This window comes from Rutilus rutilus (genome assembly GCF_951802725.1).
Source record: "Rutilus rutilus genome assembly, chromosome: 4".
Taxonomy (NCBI): Eukaryota; Metazoa; Chordata; class Actinopteri; order Cypriniformes; family Leuciscidae; genus Rutilus; species Rutilus rutilus.
Window position 1 is genome coordinate 5,752,240 of NC_140212.1, and position 18,451 is coordinate 5,770,690.

The window sequence follows — 18,451 nt, forward strand, 5'->3', positions numbered from 1 at the left end:
TCTGATTTTTTTCATTCCTTTTTCTAAACACATAATGTATTGACTACTATCAGGATGGAAGGACCATTTCACCCAGTATAAAAAAAAGTGTTTCTGAACAGTATTACCTACCCTACCTTTAATGTCAATCAGCTACATTTAAGACATAGATTAATAAAAGAAAAGCATTTAAACATACACTTCAAATTATAATAAGCGTAAACACATCAAAATTATAGTAATAAGAAACATATCAACATGATGAAATTTTTTGCCAAAACAATAGACTTTTGACTTCTTTAAGACAGTAAAAACAGCAAGTACAAAAGTTCACCTTGAGTCAATCAGCTACATTTAAGACATAGATTAATAGGAAGATATATAATTTTTCTTTTTCCTGCTTCACCACAGTCAAAAAAGTTGATAAAGAAGTGTGTTGTGTCTGTAATGTATTGACCCCATCTTGGGGAAGAGCATTTGGAAAACTGTTTAAAAGAGTGTGTGAGGACAAACTCTAGTCTCTAGTCTGCAGACCAACTCGGCTTTGTATCTCTGAAAATGTTTCTCTTTCTTATCGTTAGGTAGGTACCCAATAGGCATCTGTACAGTTATCTTTTTTGCTCCTCCTCGAGATATCGCCACCGTTAGAAACATTTTCCCTGAGGCCTTCTTTCTATTGGTGGAGAACCTCAAACATATTATATAACAACCACCTGCATCCCTCCTTCAGGTTTTCGGGTACTTTTACATCCTTAAAAAACCCTGTGACCTAGTTTCTGCTTGGCATTACAGCATACAGACTTCTGCATGAGGCAGATGCAATTCCCCAACACCATCATGAACAAATCATATACGTTTTGATAAATTATCCTTAGAAATATCAACAACACCTAAGCATTATAACTTTGAGCTAAAGCCTAATTGGTCGATCTGAAAATGAGGAAGAAAAGGTCTAATAATATTTTAATTAAGTTTACAAGCACTACAATCTCTGAAGAAATAACACACATCAGTTTACATCAATTACTTTTTGTCCATTCTTCTTTGAATTTTTGGTCTACATTGTCTTGTGTGTATCAGAATAATTAATCGTGTCATTGCGTTCATGAGACATACGTATCGCTGCATGGTCCTTATTTGCACATATTTCATTTGAAGAAGACATGATGAATTATGTTTGCATTTGTGGTTCGTGTTTGGAGCTCTAGACTAGAGTATATGAAATATGTCCATAAAAACTTGACACTTGATCGCACTCGGGATATAAACTGTGATTCGTGTTGCAAGTGTTGTTAAACTCATTGCGGCGTTTGTGAAACCGATCTCACGCCCGCTGTATTGTTATATATTAAATAATGTTACAGTCATATTTTCCATGTGTTGGTAGTCAAACTCCAGCTCTGACCGCATTGTGGGGGAAATGCAAACAATACTTTTGTTCTACTGTATGGAGGATACGCAGAACGCAAAGCCAGAGGTGAACGAACAGCGCGCAAACGCTCTTGTGCATAAATACTGCACAGTGGGATTAAAAGAGTTTATTTGCATGAATAAATGTGGAGAAAAGCTAAACACTTATCTTAGCTTAACACTTTTCCCTTAATAATACAGTCAATTATAATGAGTGCATGTACATATCTGTTAACATAAAAAACCAAGACCCTTTAAAGCCTAGCAGTTTTTGTAAACCTCCCCAGCCTTTGAGGATGAAGGATCTAGACAGAGAACACTGCCCACACTGTGACCCAAGATTTATAATGGTTCATTAAGGGGCTGTAATTGTTACATGCAGAGACATGTTCCAGATCCTCATTTACACACACACACACACACACACACACACACACACACACACACACACACACACACACACACACACACACACACACACACACACACACACACACACACACACACACACACATTTACTAAGCTATCTAAATGGGGACATTCCATAGACGTAATGGATTTTATACTGTACAAAATAATGTAGAACATTTTTTGACATGAAAATAAGACTTTAGAGTGGCAAAGACCACAATCAAACAATACTTGACATTCAACATAAAGGCTTACTTTAGAACTTTCCCATCTGGTACACCACAAGGCTGGATGTCTACAGGAAGCTTCTCTTTGTTCTCTTGTAGAATCGTCTGGAAAAGTTCAGTGATGTAGAGAGAAAATGGTACTTAAAAGATTTTTCTGGATCAAAATGATGTCCACAAAAACACCTAAACAGACTGACATATTACAAGTAGGAATTGTCGTGGAAATTTCTTTATCCTAAGACTTTATCAAATAAGAGACACAGTGGTACCTCTCAAAAGTGAATAAGCAATGCTTTATTTCTTGCAAGAAAGGCGTTCTACACACAGACAATGTCTAGCATGAGAAGGCAAAGTGTCCTCCTCTTTTCAAAGTTAATATAGTACTTTCTTCAGCATCCGCACCCTTCCTCAACACCTCTCGTCTCATTTGTTATTGGTGTATCAGCAAACAAATTACCCTATATGGCATGTTCAATTCTGCTGATCCTGCTCTTATGCGTGCACAGAAAAAAAAAACAGAGTTTGATATGAAAAACAGAGTAATTAATCACTAGAACACAGAACACTTCCTTTCCTTTATGTGGGAACACAGCCCACTAGGGACAAGATATCCCACCATATTTCACTCAAGCCTAAGTGCTTTATGCAGCTTATATCCATCAATGCATTCAAGATAAGCAAGAATAAAGTTTCCATTACAAAAGCATAAGTAAGAATCAAATTTCCATTACAGAATGCCAACAACCAAATAAGATATCACATAGACAAACACTTCCAAATAACATTTTAAAGATGATTAAATTCACTCACTTCATAGTAAAGGTCAGACGGTTCCCGGATGTCGTCGCTCACTGCCTCAAGGTCATCGGGTAGCCATGGCAACAGGCGGCATCTCCTCACCAAAGCGTCTGCTTCTCCGTATGCAAAATCACGCGTCACCTCATCTGATAAATGTCAAAACTCTCATCAAATCAAAGGCAGGAATTTGAATAAAACCACTTTGTAATGAAGGGGTGGATTTATAATCCCTTTCTCTTTTATTATTTAATGGATAGGGAATCATAGTTTCCTGAAATTTATTGCATACATTCTGCTATTAATGTAAAGGAAAATATCTGTATTTTGTTATCTGAGAGGTGACTATTACTAGCGTGAGCCAGATCTTCAGTTTTTATTCATTTAGTCTGGCTTCCACTTATTTTGTAATTAACTGATTTGATCATCATGCAAATGAATCAAGAGTTCTAAAGTTTGATGTTTTGTTCTTATTTTTATTTAGCTGTTCTCATGATAGCTGTAAAGACATCTGTGGCTTTCTGATGTTATATTTCTGCAAAGATTTAAGAGGAACTCATTCACATATGCTTAGGGCCCAGCGATAGTGATCACTTCAGACTGGAGTCGAAACCACAGTAATTCATCAAGTTTATCCTGCACCTTGACATGTCACCGTGACCTGCTAGACATTCACATGACCTTTAAAAAGTTCCAATAATGGTCAAAATAAGGTACTTCCCTGTCACATAATCTAGCCTATAAAGTGTCTAGGTAGATGTCTTGCAATCTTGCTTTGTCTTCTTTGTTTCTTCCAACTTATTATTTTCTTCTTTGAACTTCAAGTGAGAAAAATTATTCGGTCGCTATAGTCGTGCATCAGAGTTATTACCTTTGAGCAATATATGGCTAAGGTTACATTGTCAGTGTAAACTCCAGTTAAAAATGAAACTTCCTAATTTTAATTCTGACACAAACTTGTCAGGTCTGACTTTAGTCAGTGGATGCAGGGTTGGCTAATACCTCTTAAGTCGGTTGCCTACTGCTCACTCATACAGATTGTTTTTAGTTTATTTTAGCCACTTCCATACAACTTGCTAAATCAGATGACGAGCCTACAGCTCAGTTCATACATGCGCCTTTAGTTTGATCTACCCTGACTAAGATTTGGGGTAGCATCAGCCTCCTTATAATCTACTAAAATAATGATTTCAGAATTATTCAGAATAAAGCAAGATGTAACATTTATTTAAACACTGAGTTAAACATCAATTAAAAGGATACATAACTGATCAGCATAAAATACAAACATTTTTCAAAATGCACTATCAAAAATTGTTTAAAGGATCAGCAATAGAGACACAAAGCAACCGTGTGGGAAGTTCTGCTTCCTTGAGTGGTTTGCCAATTCCCTTTAAATGCCCAAGTGGAACAAAAGAACAATAAACATCTAGCACCCAAAGTATTTATTCAGCTTTCGTTGGACCTTTTCCTGTGCCCCAAGCTTGACAAATCTTATCAACGATCTTTATTGGGCATCTCCCGCGTCTGAAGAACAGGCATTGTTTCCTTTGTCCTGACTGTTCTGCTGCTGCGGGAATGAAAACCCCTTTACCATTCGCACCAGAAGTGTTTATTTTGACCTCCCATAAAACAGCTGGAGACAGTAGATTTGTGAGATTTGCATGAATGAATGAGAATCTTTAACTAGTAGTTTATATCAGCTCAAGTTTGCTTTGTGTGGATGTATTGTTGTGTTCCAGTGATGTGCTGCAACTCAACCTTGAAGGAAAAAGACATTGCCTATGTTTTATCTAATGTTGTGTCTGCACTGCAGGGGTTGTATATGTATATGATAAGCATGTGAGGATGCCAAAAGAACAGCATCCAGGAGAATCAGACACCCAGATGAGTATGAAAAAAAAAAAATACCACGGAAGTTAATAAAGGCCATGAACTGTCTGGTTACTGACATTTCTTCTTTTTGTGTTCACTGTTAAGCAGAAGAAAGAAATTCATACATGCTTGAAACAACTTGAGGGTGAGTAAATGATGACAGAATTTTCATTTTTGGGTGAACTATCCCTTTAACGCAAGATATTGTCTTTAAATATACACATTTGCACACGATTGCTAGAATTATGTGTACTGTTAACCAAAATGACGTCAAACTGGCCTTCCGTATGCCAATAGGTACTGGTGTTTCTGTATGCTAAGTTATGTTTGGGGTGTTGAGGGAGGCCCACCTGAGAGTGGCACTTCCTTCGCTTCATTTACACCTTGCAGGAGAAGGTGCTGTTTATAATGCACTAACTAATACATCTCCATTTCCGGACCTATACGCTAGAACACACACACACAGGTTCCCGAGATGGAAGGGAAGGAAAGGAAGAAAGAATACCGATATGAATGCACACTTGGGGTAAACATAAATTGAACACAATTCCCAGGAGTTAATACAATGAAGTACTGAAAGTCACATTGTTTCATGATTTAGGGATGTCACATGTTTTTTACATTGTCAAGTGATTTATTAGTCACATGGTTTTACTTCTTCGGGGAAAACCCCAGCGTAGGCACAGGAACTGATGTAACTAAAACGTTCCTATATATATGAGTGCTTTTGTATCAATCGATGCTTTTTTCTTTTTGATCTTGATGTCGTTGAAGCCCTGAAGAGAATATAGCCCATCTTCAGTTATACTTTTACTCTTTGACTTGATATTGCTCTGTGGTATCTTTAACTTGCTAAACTCAAAGGAGGACAAGTTAATTAATTCTGCTAAACTGTAGAATAGGTATTTAGCTTTTTGTGAATCCATTCACAGGACTGCCCTGGAATAGGATAGAGCTGAATGAGTTATAACCTGTAACCTTTTGTTGATTTGCTACAAACCTGTTGTATTGTATAACCAGTGTCTTAATCTTTTGTATAAATAAATTTTATTTTATAAAGATAAGTATCGTTATTGTATATCTCAGCTCATCACGAGATAGTCGTATAAATATCATACCAGAGCATTATAGGAATAGGGAACAAGACTTCTATTCTTCAAAGAACACCTTTGGACCAGATTCTGCTGGAAGGTAAGCATAACTTTGGTTCTATAGGTTAGAACTTGTATACATGTATTGTGACACATTGGGAGTACAATATTCCTAGGCACGCTGATATATGCTAGACAAGCCGAGGGGATTTAATCCTAAGAAACTGACCTGACAGCACAAGGCTATTCTAGATAACTTAAGTTATAATGAGGCTAATCAGGAGATGAGATAATATCAGATCTCACAACAACCTGCAACTCGACGTCAACGCAGAAAGGGTCACAATAAGAAATCTGTAACTACAGATGCAGCCCACGAGCTGACTTGGTTAATAAAGAATATAACCATCTAAAAATTGATGGTTGCTGTTGATCTCTGCCTCTCTCAAATCACATGACAAGGGTCATTATCCACAAATACAAAGGAACTATTGGATCTTCGGAGAACAAGCCGCTGGCTAGACATAGTCATGCTTGTACAGAAATAGCAGGACTACACTTGCTGGGACCAGCAGTCATACACGCGTGATATTGAAATAGCAGTCATGTGCCTTACAGTAACTATGATGAAGACGGCTGAATTCAGACTATAAAAGAGACCTGGACAGTACTCTTCGCTCTTCCTTGCAATCTCCAGTCTGATACGCCAGCAGTTATCAGATGCAAGAAGCTTTAAGCCTAGCTAGTACCTCTCTGTTAGTTAGTACTCATTTTGTAATCTGTAACAAGTATTCGTTTCATTTTGATTCTTTTAATAAATATTGTTAAACATTTATCATAACCATCTGACTGGACCTTGGATTCTTGGGTACGTGTCACATTCTTCTATCTGGATCAGGAAGATCCTAACTGGAGGAAACGACAAAAGGGTGAGCATTCTTTTGATATAAGAATAATCACTGTGAGATTAGATGGATTAATAAAGCCTAGCCAAAGAGGCATCTTACGACAGGGTTATTGTTGTATAGCGAACACGGTTGAAGAGAACCTAAAAAGGTAGACTTATACTACGAAGGGGAAATCTATTATCTTTATAATAGAATACGAATTTGTAGAGACTGATCGCCTAACTCTTGAGGACACGACTAAAGGATAGGCTCTTTAGTTACCGCGGGATTATCTATATGTCCTGGATAGGATGTAGGTAGCCTGACTTCGTCATACTCGTATTCTAGGCAGAATGTGAGTCTGCTACTGCTCCATAGGGCTTTGATTATGAGGCGTTAACCGAACCAGAAAAAAAAAAAAAAAAACTCTGCACTCAATTGGATAGACCTACAACCAATCAGAGCAACGCAGTGAGCGAAGCATAGTTGTCAACAGAGCTCAACTGCACACACGCAGGAAGAAGTAGTAAAGTAATGGGTAACACTTTACTTGAAGGGGTGTGCATAAGACTGACATGACACCGTCATAATCATGACATGACACATGTCATGAATATGAAGGAGGTTTTATGCATGTTTATGACAACTGTCATTAAGTGTCATTCGCTCAATTATGACATTTTTTATGCAAATATGACATTGTGTGAGATGTCTTTGTTATGGCAACTTGACATTACTAAGACAACACAACCTGTCATAAATATGTCATAAACATGTGTATTGGAAATTTTACATTTAGATGTGTTTTTTACTTTCAGATGTGTGCAACTTGTGTTAACGTTGAACATTTATTTTTACTCATAAGCATTTAAAGAAATATAATCATATAAGCTTGCAGGAACAAAATGTTCAGGGTAGCAAAGAGACTATAGCCCCTTTCACACAGCACATTGAACCCGGGAAATTGCCGGCAAATTTCCGGAACGCCTTCTGTGTGAACGCAAACACGACCCGGGTTTAAAGCCGGGATCGATGCCGGGTTGGGGACCTAGTAACATTGCCGTGTTCAGTCCCGGGACGCGCGCTGTGTGAACAAAAGCCGTAATAATGCCGTGTCGTAGTGATGACGCTGAAGCCGGGATCGTTCGCCAGCTGTGAAACGGTACGAAATGCGCAATTTTATGATCGAATCAGAGAAATAAATGCACAAGCGTGGTTTCTCGAGAGAGAAATCGCAGCTCATAAGCAAACTGAAGACGCTGCTGAGACATTACAAGTCACATCGATGTCACGTGTCTTTCCGGGACATACACGGGTTGTGTGTGAACGCGCTCTCTGATTCCGGCAAATCACTGGCAGTGTGAATGAACCAAAATCAAACGAACCCGGGTCAAATCCCGGGTCACTTTATCCGTGTATTTTCCGGAATCTCTGTGTGAAAGGGGCTTATGTGTACTCAAAGTGACCTATTGTTGTACTTCAAGTGTGAAAAGTATGTGCGCAGCTTTGATAGAAATAGAGATAAGCAAAATGTGTGAAAAAGCTGCAGCTAAAAACAGGAACTTGTAGTAGGCATGGTATTGTTCTGTCTAGATATAATTTATGCCAGACAAGAGATCTTGAACGAAATTGTTTCCTTTTAAGGTAAGCGATCTTTTGAGACAAATGAAGCCTACCCAGGATGTGTTAGGGGTATATAACCTCGGCAAGGGAACTAACCCTGGGGCGCTTCTCATATCAGACTCTGACTGATGTGTGAACAGCCTTTTTCTTGCAAGAAATAAAGCTGATCTTTGTTAACCTTTGAGATATCCTACTGTCTTACAATTATTGATAAAAGTTGGGAAAAGAATTTCCACAACACATGACATAGCAGATTAATTATCAAACTTAAGAAACCAGTTAGCTTTATGGGTTAACATTTCATTAAACTGTCATGTGGTTGGTTTTGACATTGGCTATCATGAGGCCATTATAACATTTTAATGACAAATAAAATTTGTACCACTGTAGTTGAGGTCAAGAAAAACATTCATGACATAGTTATAATGGCCTCATGACAGCCAATGTCAAAACCAACCACCTGACAGTTTAATGAAATGTTAACCCATAAAGCTAAGTGGTTTCTTAAATTTGATAATTAATCTGCTATGTCATATTTATGACAATTTATGTTATCTTGGTAATGTCAAGTTGTCATGACAAAGACACTGACAGATTATGATGTATTGGTTTATGTCAAGTTGTCATAACAAAGACATCTCAAACAATGTCATATTTGCATTAAAAATGTCATAATTGAGCAAATGACACTTAATGACAGTTGTCATAAACATGCATAAGACCTCCTTCATATTTATGACATCTGCCATGTCATGATTATGAAGGTGTCATGTCAGTCTTATGCACACCCCTTCAAGTAAAGTGTTACCAAGTAATGAGTAAAGTAATAATAAAGCACTCCATGAGTGCGACCAAAGGAGAAACCACAATGACCACAGGGTTTTCATTGCGTCCCATCTTCTTAGCGACCATCGGAGTCAGCTGATAAAATCAACTTTTGCCGAATCGCGTAGGAAGGACGGCAAACACATCTTTCCGATCGACAAATGCCTTGATTGCGGTTCTCTGTTCGTCTTTTAAAATGAATGCCCTGTCGATTTCTTTTATAACAGACGCGATAGCGGAATCTAAACATCTCAATTCTCCTGGTGCAGTTGTCTTTGTTGAAAACCAATTCAACCCAAGCGCTCTTTGGTGACGTGGGTGATTAGGTAACCGCAGATCATCTGTCCATCATCGATTAAAGCCCGCCCTGGCAATTTGATTGGCTCGGCCTTCTGGTAGCCGAGCATAATTACTCCTCAACGGATCGAGTCCAGACCGAACTTCCCGACCAAAAAATGTTGTGGGCGGGGTTCGGGCTGGCACCCAGGCTAGGATGTAGGATAATTTGGAACGGTATTAATCGTGATAATCCATCGCAGTTAATGAGAGGCGGCATCCTCTTATTTACCATGGATTTAGGAAATGTGGAGAATTCTCTATGAACATAACTATGATTCACATATTTTCATATACGTGTGCTGAGAAATACATACTTTTTGCTGCAAAATACTTTTATATGATTTTTATAAACTAAACATGACTTTTATATTTGTTATCTCATGTTAAAATGTGAATATCAAGCTTTTGATGAACATTTTCATCTCTTAAATCACCATTGTATGGCATTATATGTTTTGCCCTCATAATACAACTAGAGCTTTGATCATACAACTGAATATTGAAATATAATCTTACTTAGACATCATATTGGGAGATATAGAGTGGCAACTGATATTTCAATGCATTTTATATAAGTAGCCTACTATGCTGTTATAAAGATTTCAGCAATTTATATCATAAACAACAATCTTACTTTTTGGCAATATAAATATCAGCAACTGCATCAATTGCATATTTAGATTCCTCAGTTTGGTCCTCTGAATGAAACCGAGTTTTTTTTTTTCTTCTTCTTTGGGTGTGAGCTTCATATTCTACTATATATGAGCCATAACAGCCTTATATATCACAGTTTTTGGACTATTATTTCATATGCCAGGTTTTGCTCTGTTAAGAACTTTTCAAGATCAAATGAATACACGAACTGACGGCATAAGTACCAAGCGGTAAAAGACCTCTAAAATGTGTGTGAACGACAATCTCCTTTGTTTCCCGTGGAGCGTGAAAGCAAACATGTCGTTCGAGTGTGAAAAGCCCTGTTAACATCTGAAGAGTTCAGATCTAAGTGCCATCTGAAATTTTCTTCTAGAATGATCATTTTTATCAAGCTCGTATATTTAAGTTCAGTCATTTCACTTAAATGACAATGAAAATGACCTATTAATTGTCATTTAAGTGAAATAACTGAACTTAAATATACAAGCTTGATAAAAATGATCATTCTAGAAGAAAATTTCAGATGGCACTTAGAGGCTTTTGCATCTGAACTCTTCATTCTGATCTTAACATTCGTCTAGGGTTGCCATTTCTCCCAATCTCACTTGAATTTTTGATTGGTAGACTTTCTGGAGCATCTTTGATCTGCCTTTTGTCATGATGCGCAGACATGTGAAGCACACTTATCTCCATGAGGGACAGCCTAAAGTGGCCCGAGTCATTCCACTGAGGTATAACCCCCTTTGTTCCCCGCGGAGCTTTAGGTCAGAGAGATTGAAATCTATTTGATCTTCTCAATCAAGAGATAAAAAGAAAGAGGTGGAGTACCTGCTCACTAAAACAGCCAGTCAATAAAGACAGACGTACTCAGTAAAGATGTAAGAATCAACCGAAGGTACCTGATTTAAAAGAGAAAGGGAGAAGCAGAAAACGGAAACATTTCTATATATCTTGTTTGTTTAATAATTTAATCAAATCTAATTAATTATATAGTTAGTTGTGTTTATCATTATTATCATTTGAAATGTATGTTCAATGCTCTTTTCACTTATTAATCTTAACCTTTTGTTCTTTCTGTAAGACATGAGCAGAAGTCTAAAGTTTCCAATAGACTGTGGCACGGTAGAACAAATGTTTTTGTTAAAATGATACAATATATTATCTTAACCATCATGTCTGCAGTAAATACATCTTGCATGTAGGGGCAAGAGCAGCTTCATTCTTTTATGTAAATTATGTATTGAGACTAACAATTTCCTGACACATATGGTCCAAACATGTTCTGAGATATGCTTCTACAAACCCACAAATCACCAGACTTAAGTCAAATTATATTATTATTAAATGAAATATTATTATATGTATAATTTAAAGCTGGTAATTTACTTTGCCCTTCAAAAGTTTGGGGTCAGTAAGTTTTTATTTTTTTAAGGAAATAAATACGCTTATTCAGCAAGGACATATTCAATTGATCATAAGTGACAGTAAAGACACTTACAATGTCACAAAAGATTTCAAATAAATGGTGTTTCTATCTAAAGAATCTCGAGAAATCTTTTTGATCACATTTTCCACAAAATATTAAGCAGCACAACGGTTTTTAAGATTGATGATAATATGAAATGTTTCTTGAGCAGCAAATCATCATATTAGAATGATTTCTGAAGAATATTGTGACACTGAAGACTGGAGTGATGATGCTGAAAATTCTGCTTTGATCACAGGAATAAACTATCATTTTAAAATGTATTTAAATAAAAAACGGCTATTTTAAATTGTAATGATTCATTATGTATTTTACTGTATTTTTTCGATTGCACTTTTTTTAAACTGCATTTATTTGAATAAAATTGAAGAAGAAAACAATGTTGGTGAGCATAAGAGACTTCTTTCATTTCAAAAAAATGTAAACGGTTATTGTGTAGGACCTTCAGGTTACAAGTCTGACTCTTTAAACATTAGGCCACGACAGCCCCACATTTTTTCTCCAGCTCTGAGTCAGAAATCTCCACTTCAGTAACACTTACATACACCAACCTTTACAGTTTTATTACTATCTATATTCTGAAGGGTCTTACAGAGGGGTTTCTTCATATTTGCCTGATTTTATACATTTTATTACTAAAAATAAATGGTGAAAAAAATAACAATAAAAATTGGCAGTTGAAAGTATTTTCTGATTTCTGGAGTGATAAAAAGAGACTCTAATATGTCAAAAATAAATAAAATAAATAATTAAACGAGAATTTTGAACCTGGCTTTATCCAATGTTCAGATTTTTGTTCTAGAAATGTATGCAAATTAGTGCATATTTAATTAGATAATGCCTCAGTTGCATATTTACACAACACGGAAACATGTCTTGCCTCAAGCTGCAATTATATATATATATATATATACACACGCACACACACTATACCGTTCAAAAGTTTGGGGTCAGTAAGATTTTTAATGTTTTTAAAAGAAGTATCTTCTGCTCACCAAGGCTGCATTTATTTGATTAAAAATACAAACAAAAACAGTAATATTGTGAAATATTATTCCAATTTAAAACAGCTGTTTTCTATGTGAATATACAGTAAAGTGTAATTTATTCCTGTGATCAAAGCTGAATTTTCAGCATCATTACTCCAGTCTTCAGTGTCACATGATCCTTCAGAAATCAGTCTAATATGATGATTTGATGCTCAAGAAACATTCATTATTATTATCAATGTTGAAAACAGTCGTGTATTGTGTAGTTGTGTAGTTGTGTAGTCGTGTATAATTTTTTTTCAAAATTCTTTGATGAATAGAAAGTTCAAAAGAACAGCATTTATCTGAAATCTAAAGCTTTTGTAACATTAAACACTACCGGTCAAAAGTTTGGGGTCAGTAAGAATTTCAATTTTATTTTTGGGGGAAAGAAATAAAATAAAGGATGAGTTAAGACATTTATAATGTTAGAAAATATTCTATTTTAAATAAATGCTGTTCTTTTGAACTTTCTATTCATCAAAGAATTTTGAAAAAAAATGTTTACACGACTGTTTTCAACACTGATAATAATAATGAATGTTTCTTGAGCTTCAAATCATCATATTAGAATGATTTCTGAAGGATCATGTGACACTGAAGACTGGCGTAATGATGCTGAAAATTCAGCTTTGATCACAGGAATAAATTACAGTTTAAAATATATTAAAATAGAAAACAGTCATTTTAAATTGTCATAATTTCACAATATTACAGTTTTTTTATTATTATTGTTTTTTTTTATCAAATAAGTGCAGCCTTGGTGAGCAGAAGATACTTCTTTTAAAAACATAAAAAATCTTACTGACCCCAAACTTTTGAACGGTAGTATATATATATATATGAAACATTTATTTAACAAAAATTGTTGAAGGGTTGGGGTCAGAATCCCTTGTCTCTTCAGTTTAAATATATATCCTTTTGAATGATTACTTTATTCTTATAAAAAATTCAACAATCATGTATATCCATGTATCCATATGGTTTCTGTAAGTGTTTACCCATTTTCTTTTAGGTGCATTCCAGTGTGTGCGCTTGGGTTGTGTTCACATGCAAGGGGCCTTTTGATGATAATTCTCTTGGGATTCAGAGAGCGGCGAGAAGGACTCTGTATCCATGTGTTGCTTATATATCTGTCTTGGGTGACTTGTATAAGTTCGAGGGTCACTATATCCATATATCTGCATCTATATATCTGTCTTGGGTGACTTGTATAAGTTCGAAGGTCAATTTATACATAATTTCACCTTATGTTCATTAAGTGAACATCCTCATGTGTATTTCTCATATTATCGTTCCTGCTTTTCTAAGGAGTGAAATGTGTTTTCAGTCTGTTATGGTGTACTGCTCTTCTGATAATGAGCTCAGGCCTTCTTCAGCCTTGAAGAGCATTGTTGTTCGTCAGTGTTGTGTGCGTTTGATGTTCTTTGCAGGTTCTGAACTCTGTGATATACAACATATGGACTCGAAGACACCATTCTCATTTTTACCTATTTGATTGAACTTCACGACTCCTGGTCTTCTTTCATCATATCTGGTCCTGGGTCTTACAACTGTACCCCCCTTACATGGTTGACACACACAAGTACCGTGCCACTTTACTTAATACACATAAATTGTAGTATACATAAAGTGTGTTGTGATAGCAGTCCCAAACTAGTTTTTGTTAATACAATAAAGCTAGTAAGTTGGTATGAGCAACCACATTAATTAAAAAATATATGAAATAACACAAAATATTGAGGTTGCAGAGTGATGCAGTGAGATCCAGGCAGACGAGCAATGATTATGTTAGAGATCAAATTTGAATAAGGAATAATAAATTGTTCGATTAATTTTCAGGTAGACTATCTGAAGCCTCAATGCTATCAATCATCATTCATCAGTTGGAAACATGTGCATGTGTGTCGGCAGCAGCAGCGTGAGATGTCTCGGGAGAATTATCAAGTACACGCAAAGCCAGTGTCATACCACAGCATTCTCCTATTTATTAAGGAAGATGGGTCATATTTATACACACAAGATAAGGCAATAACATCCAGGATGTGCTGGACATCCAATCATAGTACTCAAAGATCAGACCTTACGATACATGGCATATTAAGAAATATAGTATTAAGTAAGAGCGATCTAATGTATGTGCATGCCTTGGGTTTGTGCGAGTGTACCAAGCTAAGGTCTAGTTCTTGTTTTGTCTAGGTGTGTCCACGATGTGCACATAACAAAACGGAAAGAAGTTAAACAAGGGAAGTCTTACACAAGAGTGTCAAAATTTTTAGTTAGTTCACCCGAAAATGAAAATTCTGTCATTAATTATTCACGCTCATGTCGTTCCAAACCCGCAAGACTTTCGTTCATCTTTGGAATGCAAATGAAGATATTTTTAATGAAATTTGAGAGTTTTCTGTTCCTCCATTGACAGTAATGTATGTTTTTATTCACATATAAACATTCCTCACACATCAGTTGTGGTAAACAGAAGCTCAAGCTTGACGTGCAAGAACCAATGAGGTTCATTCTTGTGTTACGCAGCACGTTTGAGCTTCAGCGAGAACCAATGAGGTTCATTCTCGTGTTACGCAGCACGTTTGAGCTTCAGCGAGAACCAATGAGGTTCATTCTCGTGTTACGCAGCACGTTTGAGCTTCAGCGAGAACCAATGAGGTTCATTCTCGTGTTACGCAGCACGTTTGAGCTTCAGCGAGAACCAACGAGGTTCATTCTCGTGTTACGCAGCACGTTTCAGCTTCAGCGAGAACCAATGAGGTTAATTCTCGTGTTACGCAGCACGTTTGAGCTTCAGCGAGAACCAACGAGGTTCATTCTCGTGTTACGCAGCACGTTTGAGCTTCAGCGAGAACCAATGAAGTTCATTCTCGTGTTACGCAGCACGTTTGAGCTTCAGCGAGAACCAACGAGGTTCATTCTCGTGTTACGCAGCACGTTTGAGCTTCAGCAAGAACCAATGAGGTTCATTCTCGTGTTACGCAGCACGTTTGAGCTTCAGCGAGAACCAACGAGGTTAATTCTCGTGTTACGCAGCACGTTTGAGCTTCAGCGAGAACCAACGAGGTTCATTCTCGTGTTACGCAGCACGTTTGAGCTTCAGCGAGAACCAACGAGGTTAATTCTCGTGTTACGCAGCACGTTTGAGCTTCAGCGAGAACCAACGAGGTTCATTCTCGTGTTACGCAGCACGTTTGAGCTTCAGCGAGAACCAACGAGGTTAATTCTCGTGTTACGCAGCACGTTTGAGCTTCAGCGAGAACCAACGAGGTTCATTCTCGTGTTACGCAGCACGTTTGAGCTTCAGCGAGAACCAATGAAGTTCATTCTCGTGTTACGCAGCACGTTTGAGCTTCAGCGAGAACCAACAAGGTTCATTCTCGTGTTACGCAGCACGTTTGAGCTTCAGCGAGAACCAATGAGGTTCATTCTCGTGTTACGCAGCACGTTTGAGCTTCAGCGAGAACCAACGAGGTTCATTCTCGTGTTACGCAGCACGTTTGAGCTTCAGCGAGAACCAATGAAGTTCATTCTCGTGTTACGCAGCACGTTTGAGCTTCAGCGAGAACCAACGAGGTTCATTCTCGTGTTACGCAGCACGTTTGAGCTTCAGCGAGAACCAACGAGGTTCATTCTCGTGTTACGCAGCACGTTTGAGCTTCAGCGAGAACCAACGAGGTTCATTCTCGTGTTACGCAGCACGTTTGAGCTTCAGCGAGAACCAATGAGGTTCATTCTCGTGTTACGCAGCACGTTTGAGCTTCAGCGAGAACCAACGAGGTTCATTCTCGTGTTACGCAGCACGTTTGAGCTTCAGCGAGAACCAACGAGGTTAATTCTCGTGTTACGCAGCACGTTTGAGCTTCAGCGAGAACCAACGAGGTTAATTCTCGTGTTACGCAGCACGTTTGAGCTTCAGCGAGAACCAACGAGGTTAATTCTCGTGTTACGCAGCACGTTTGAGCTTCAGCGAGAACCAACGAGGTTCATTCTCGTGTTACGCAGCACGTTTGAGCTTCAGCGAGAACCAATGAAGTTCATTCTCGTGTTACGCAGCACATTTGAGCTTCAGCGAGAACCAACGAGGTTCATTCTCGTGTTACGCAGCACGTTTGAGCTTCAGCGAGAACCAACGAGGTTCATTCTCGTGTTACGCAGCACGTTTGAGCTTCAGCGAGAACCAACGAGGTTCATTCTCGTGTTACGCAGCACGTTTGAGCTTCAGCGAGAACCAACGAGGTTCATTCTCGTGTTACGCAGCACGTTTGAGCTTCAGCGAGAACCTACGCAGCACGTTTGAGCTTCAGCGAGAACCAACGAGGTTCATTCTCGTGTTACGCAGCACGTTTGAGCTTCAGCGAGAACCAATGAGGTTCATTCTCGTGTTACGCAGCACGTTTGAGCTTCAGCGAGAACCAACGAAGTTCATTCTCGTGTTACGCAGCACGTTTGAGCTTCAGCGAGAACCAACGAGGTTCATTCTCGTGTTACGCAGCACGTTTGAGCTTCCGCAAGAACCAATGAGGTTCATTCTCGTGTTACGCAGCACGTTTGAGCTTCCGCAAGAACCAATGAGGTTCATTCTCGTGTTACGCAGCACGTTTGAGCTTCAGCAAGAACCAATGAGGTTCATTCTCGTGTTACGCAGCACGTTTGAGCTTCAGCAAGAACCAATGAGGTTCATTCTCATGTTACGCAGCACGTTTGAGCTTCAGCAAGAACCAATGAGGTTCATTCTCGTGTTACGCAGCACGTTTGAGCTTCAGCAAGAACCAATGAGGTTCATTCTCATGTTACGCAGCACGTTTGAGCTTCAGCAAGAACCAATGAGGTTCATTCTCGTGTTACGCAGCACGTTTGAGCTTCAGCAAGAACCAATGAGGTTCATTCTCATGTTACGCAGCACGTTTGAGCTTCAGCAAGAACCAATGAGGTTCATTCTCGTGTTACGCAGCACGTTTGAGCTTCCGCAAGAACCAATGAGGTTCATTCTCGTGTTACGCAGCACGTTTGAGCTTCAGCAAGAACCAATGAGGTTCATTCTCGTGTTACGCAGCACGTTTGAGCTTCAGCAAGAACCAATGAGGTTCATTCTCGTGTTACGCAGCACGTTTGAGCTTCCGCAAGAACCAACGAGGTTCATTCTCGTGTTACGCAGCACGTTTGAGCTTCCGCAAGAACCAATGAGGTTCATTCTCGTGTTACGCAGCACGTTTGAGCTTCAGCAAGAACCAATGAGGTTCATTCTCGTGTTACGCAGCACGTTTGAGCTTCAGCAAGAACCAACGAGGTTCATTCTCGTGTTACGCAGCACGTTTGAGCTTCAGCGAGAACCAATGAGGTTCATTCTCATGTTACGCAGCACGTTTGAGCTTCAGCAAGAACCAACGAGGTTCATTCTCGTGTTACGCAGCACGTTTGAGCTTCAGCAAGAACCAACGAGGTTCATTCTCGTGTTACGCAGCACGTTTGAGCTTCAGCGAGAACCAATGAGGTTCATTCTCATGTTACGCAGCACGTTTGAGCTTCAGCAAGAACCAACGAGGTTCATTCTCGTGTTACGCAGCACGTTTGAGCTTCAGCGAGAACCAATGAGGTTCATTCTCATGTTACGCAGCACGTTTGAGCTTCAGCAAGAACCAACGAGGTTCATTCTCGTGTTACGCAGCACGTTTGAGCTTCAGCGAGAACCAATGAGGTTCATTCTCATGTTACGCAGCACGTTTGAGCTTCAGCAAGAACCAATGAGGTTCATTCTCGTGTTACGCAGCACGTTTGAGCTTCAGCAAGAACCAATGAGGTTCATTCTCATGTT

The 18,451-nt window shown here is 38.4% G+C and overlaps 1 protein-coding gene across 1 annotated transcript in view; it reads right to left on the bottom strand.

Moving 5' to 3' along the window:
• Positions 1 to 18,451, bottom strand: part of ttll12 (tubulin tyrosine ligase-like family, member 12) — a 45,655-nt gene that overhangs the window by 13,935 nt on the left and 13,269 nt on the right. Inside the window, exons 5-6 of the mRNA XM_084407479.1 lie at positions 2,838 to 2,971; positions 2,056 to 2,132 (exon numbers count right to left, since the gene is read on the bottom strand). Of these exons, the coding sequence (XP_084263605.1) occupies positions 2,056 to 2,132; positions 2,838 to 2,971 (211 nt within the window). The remainder of the gene's footprint in view (positions 1 to 2,055; positions 2,133 to 2,837; positions 2,972 to 18,451) is intronic.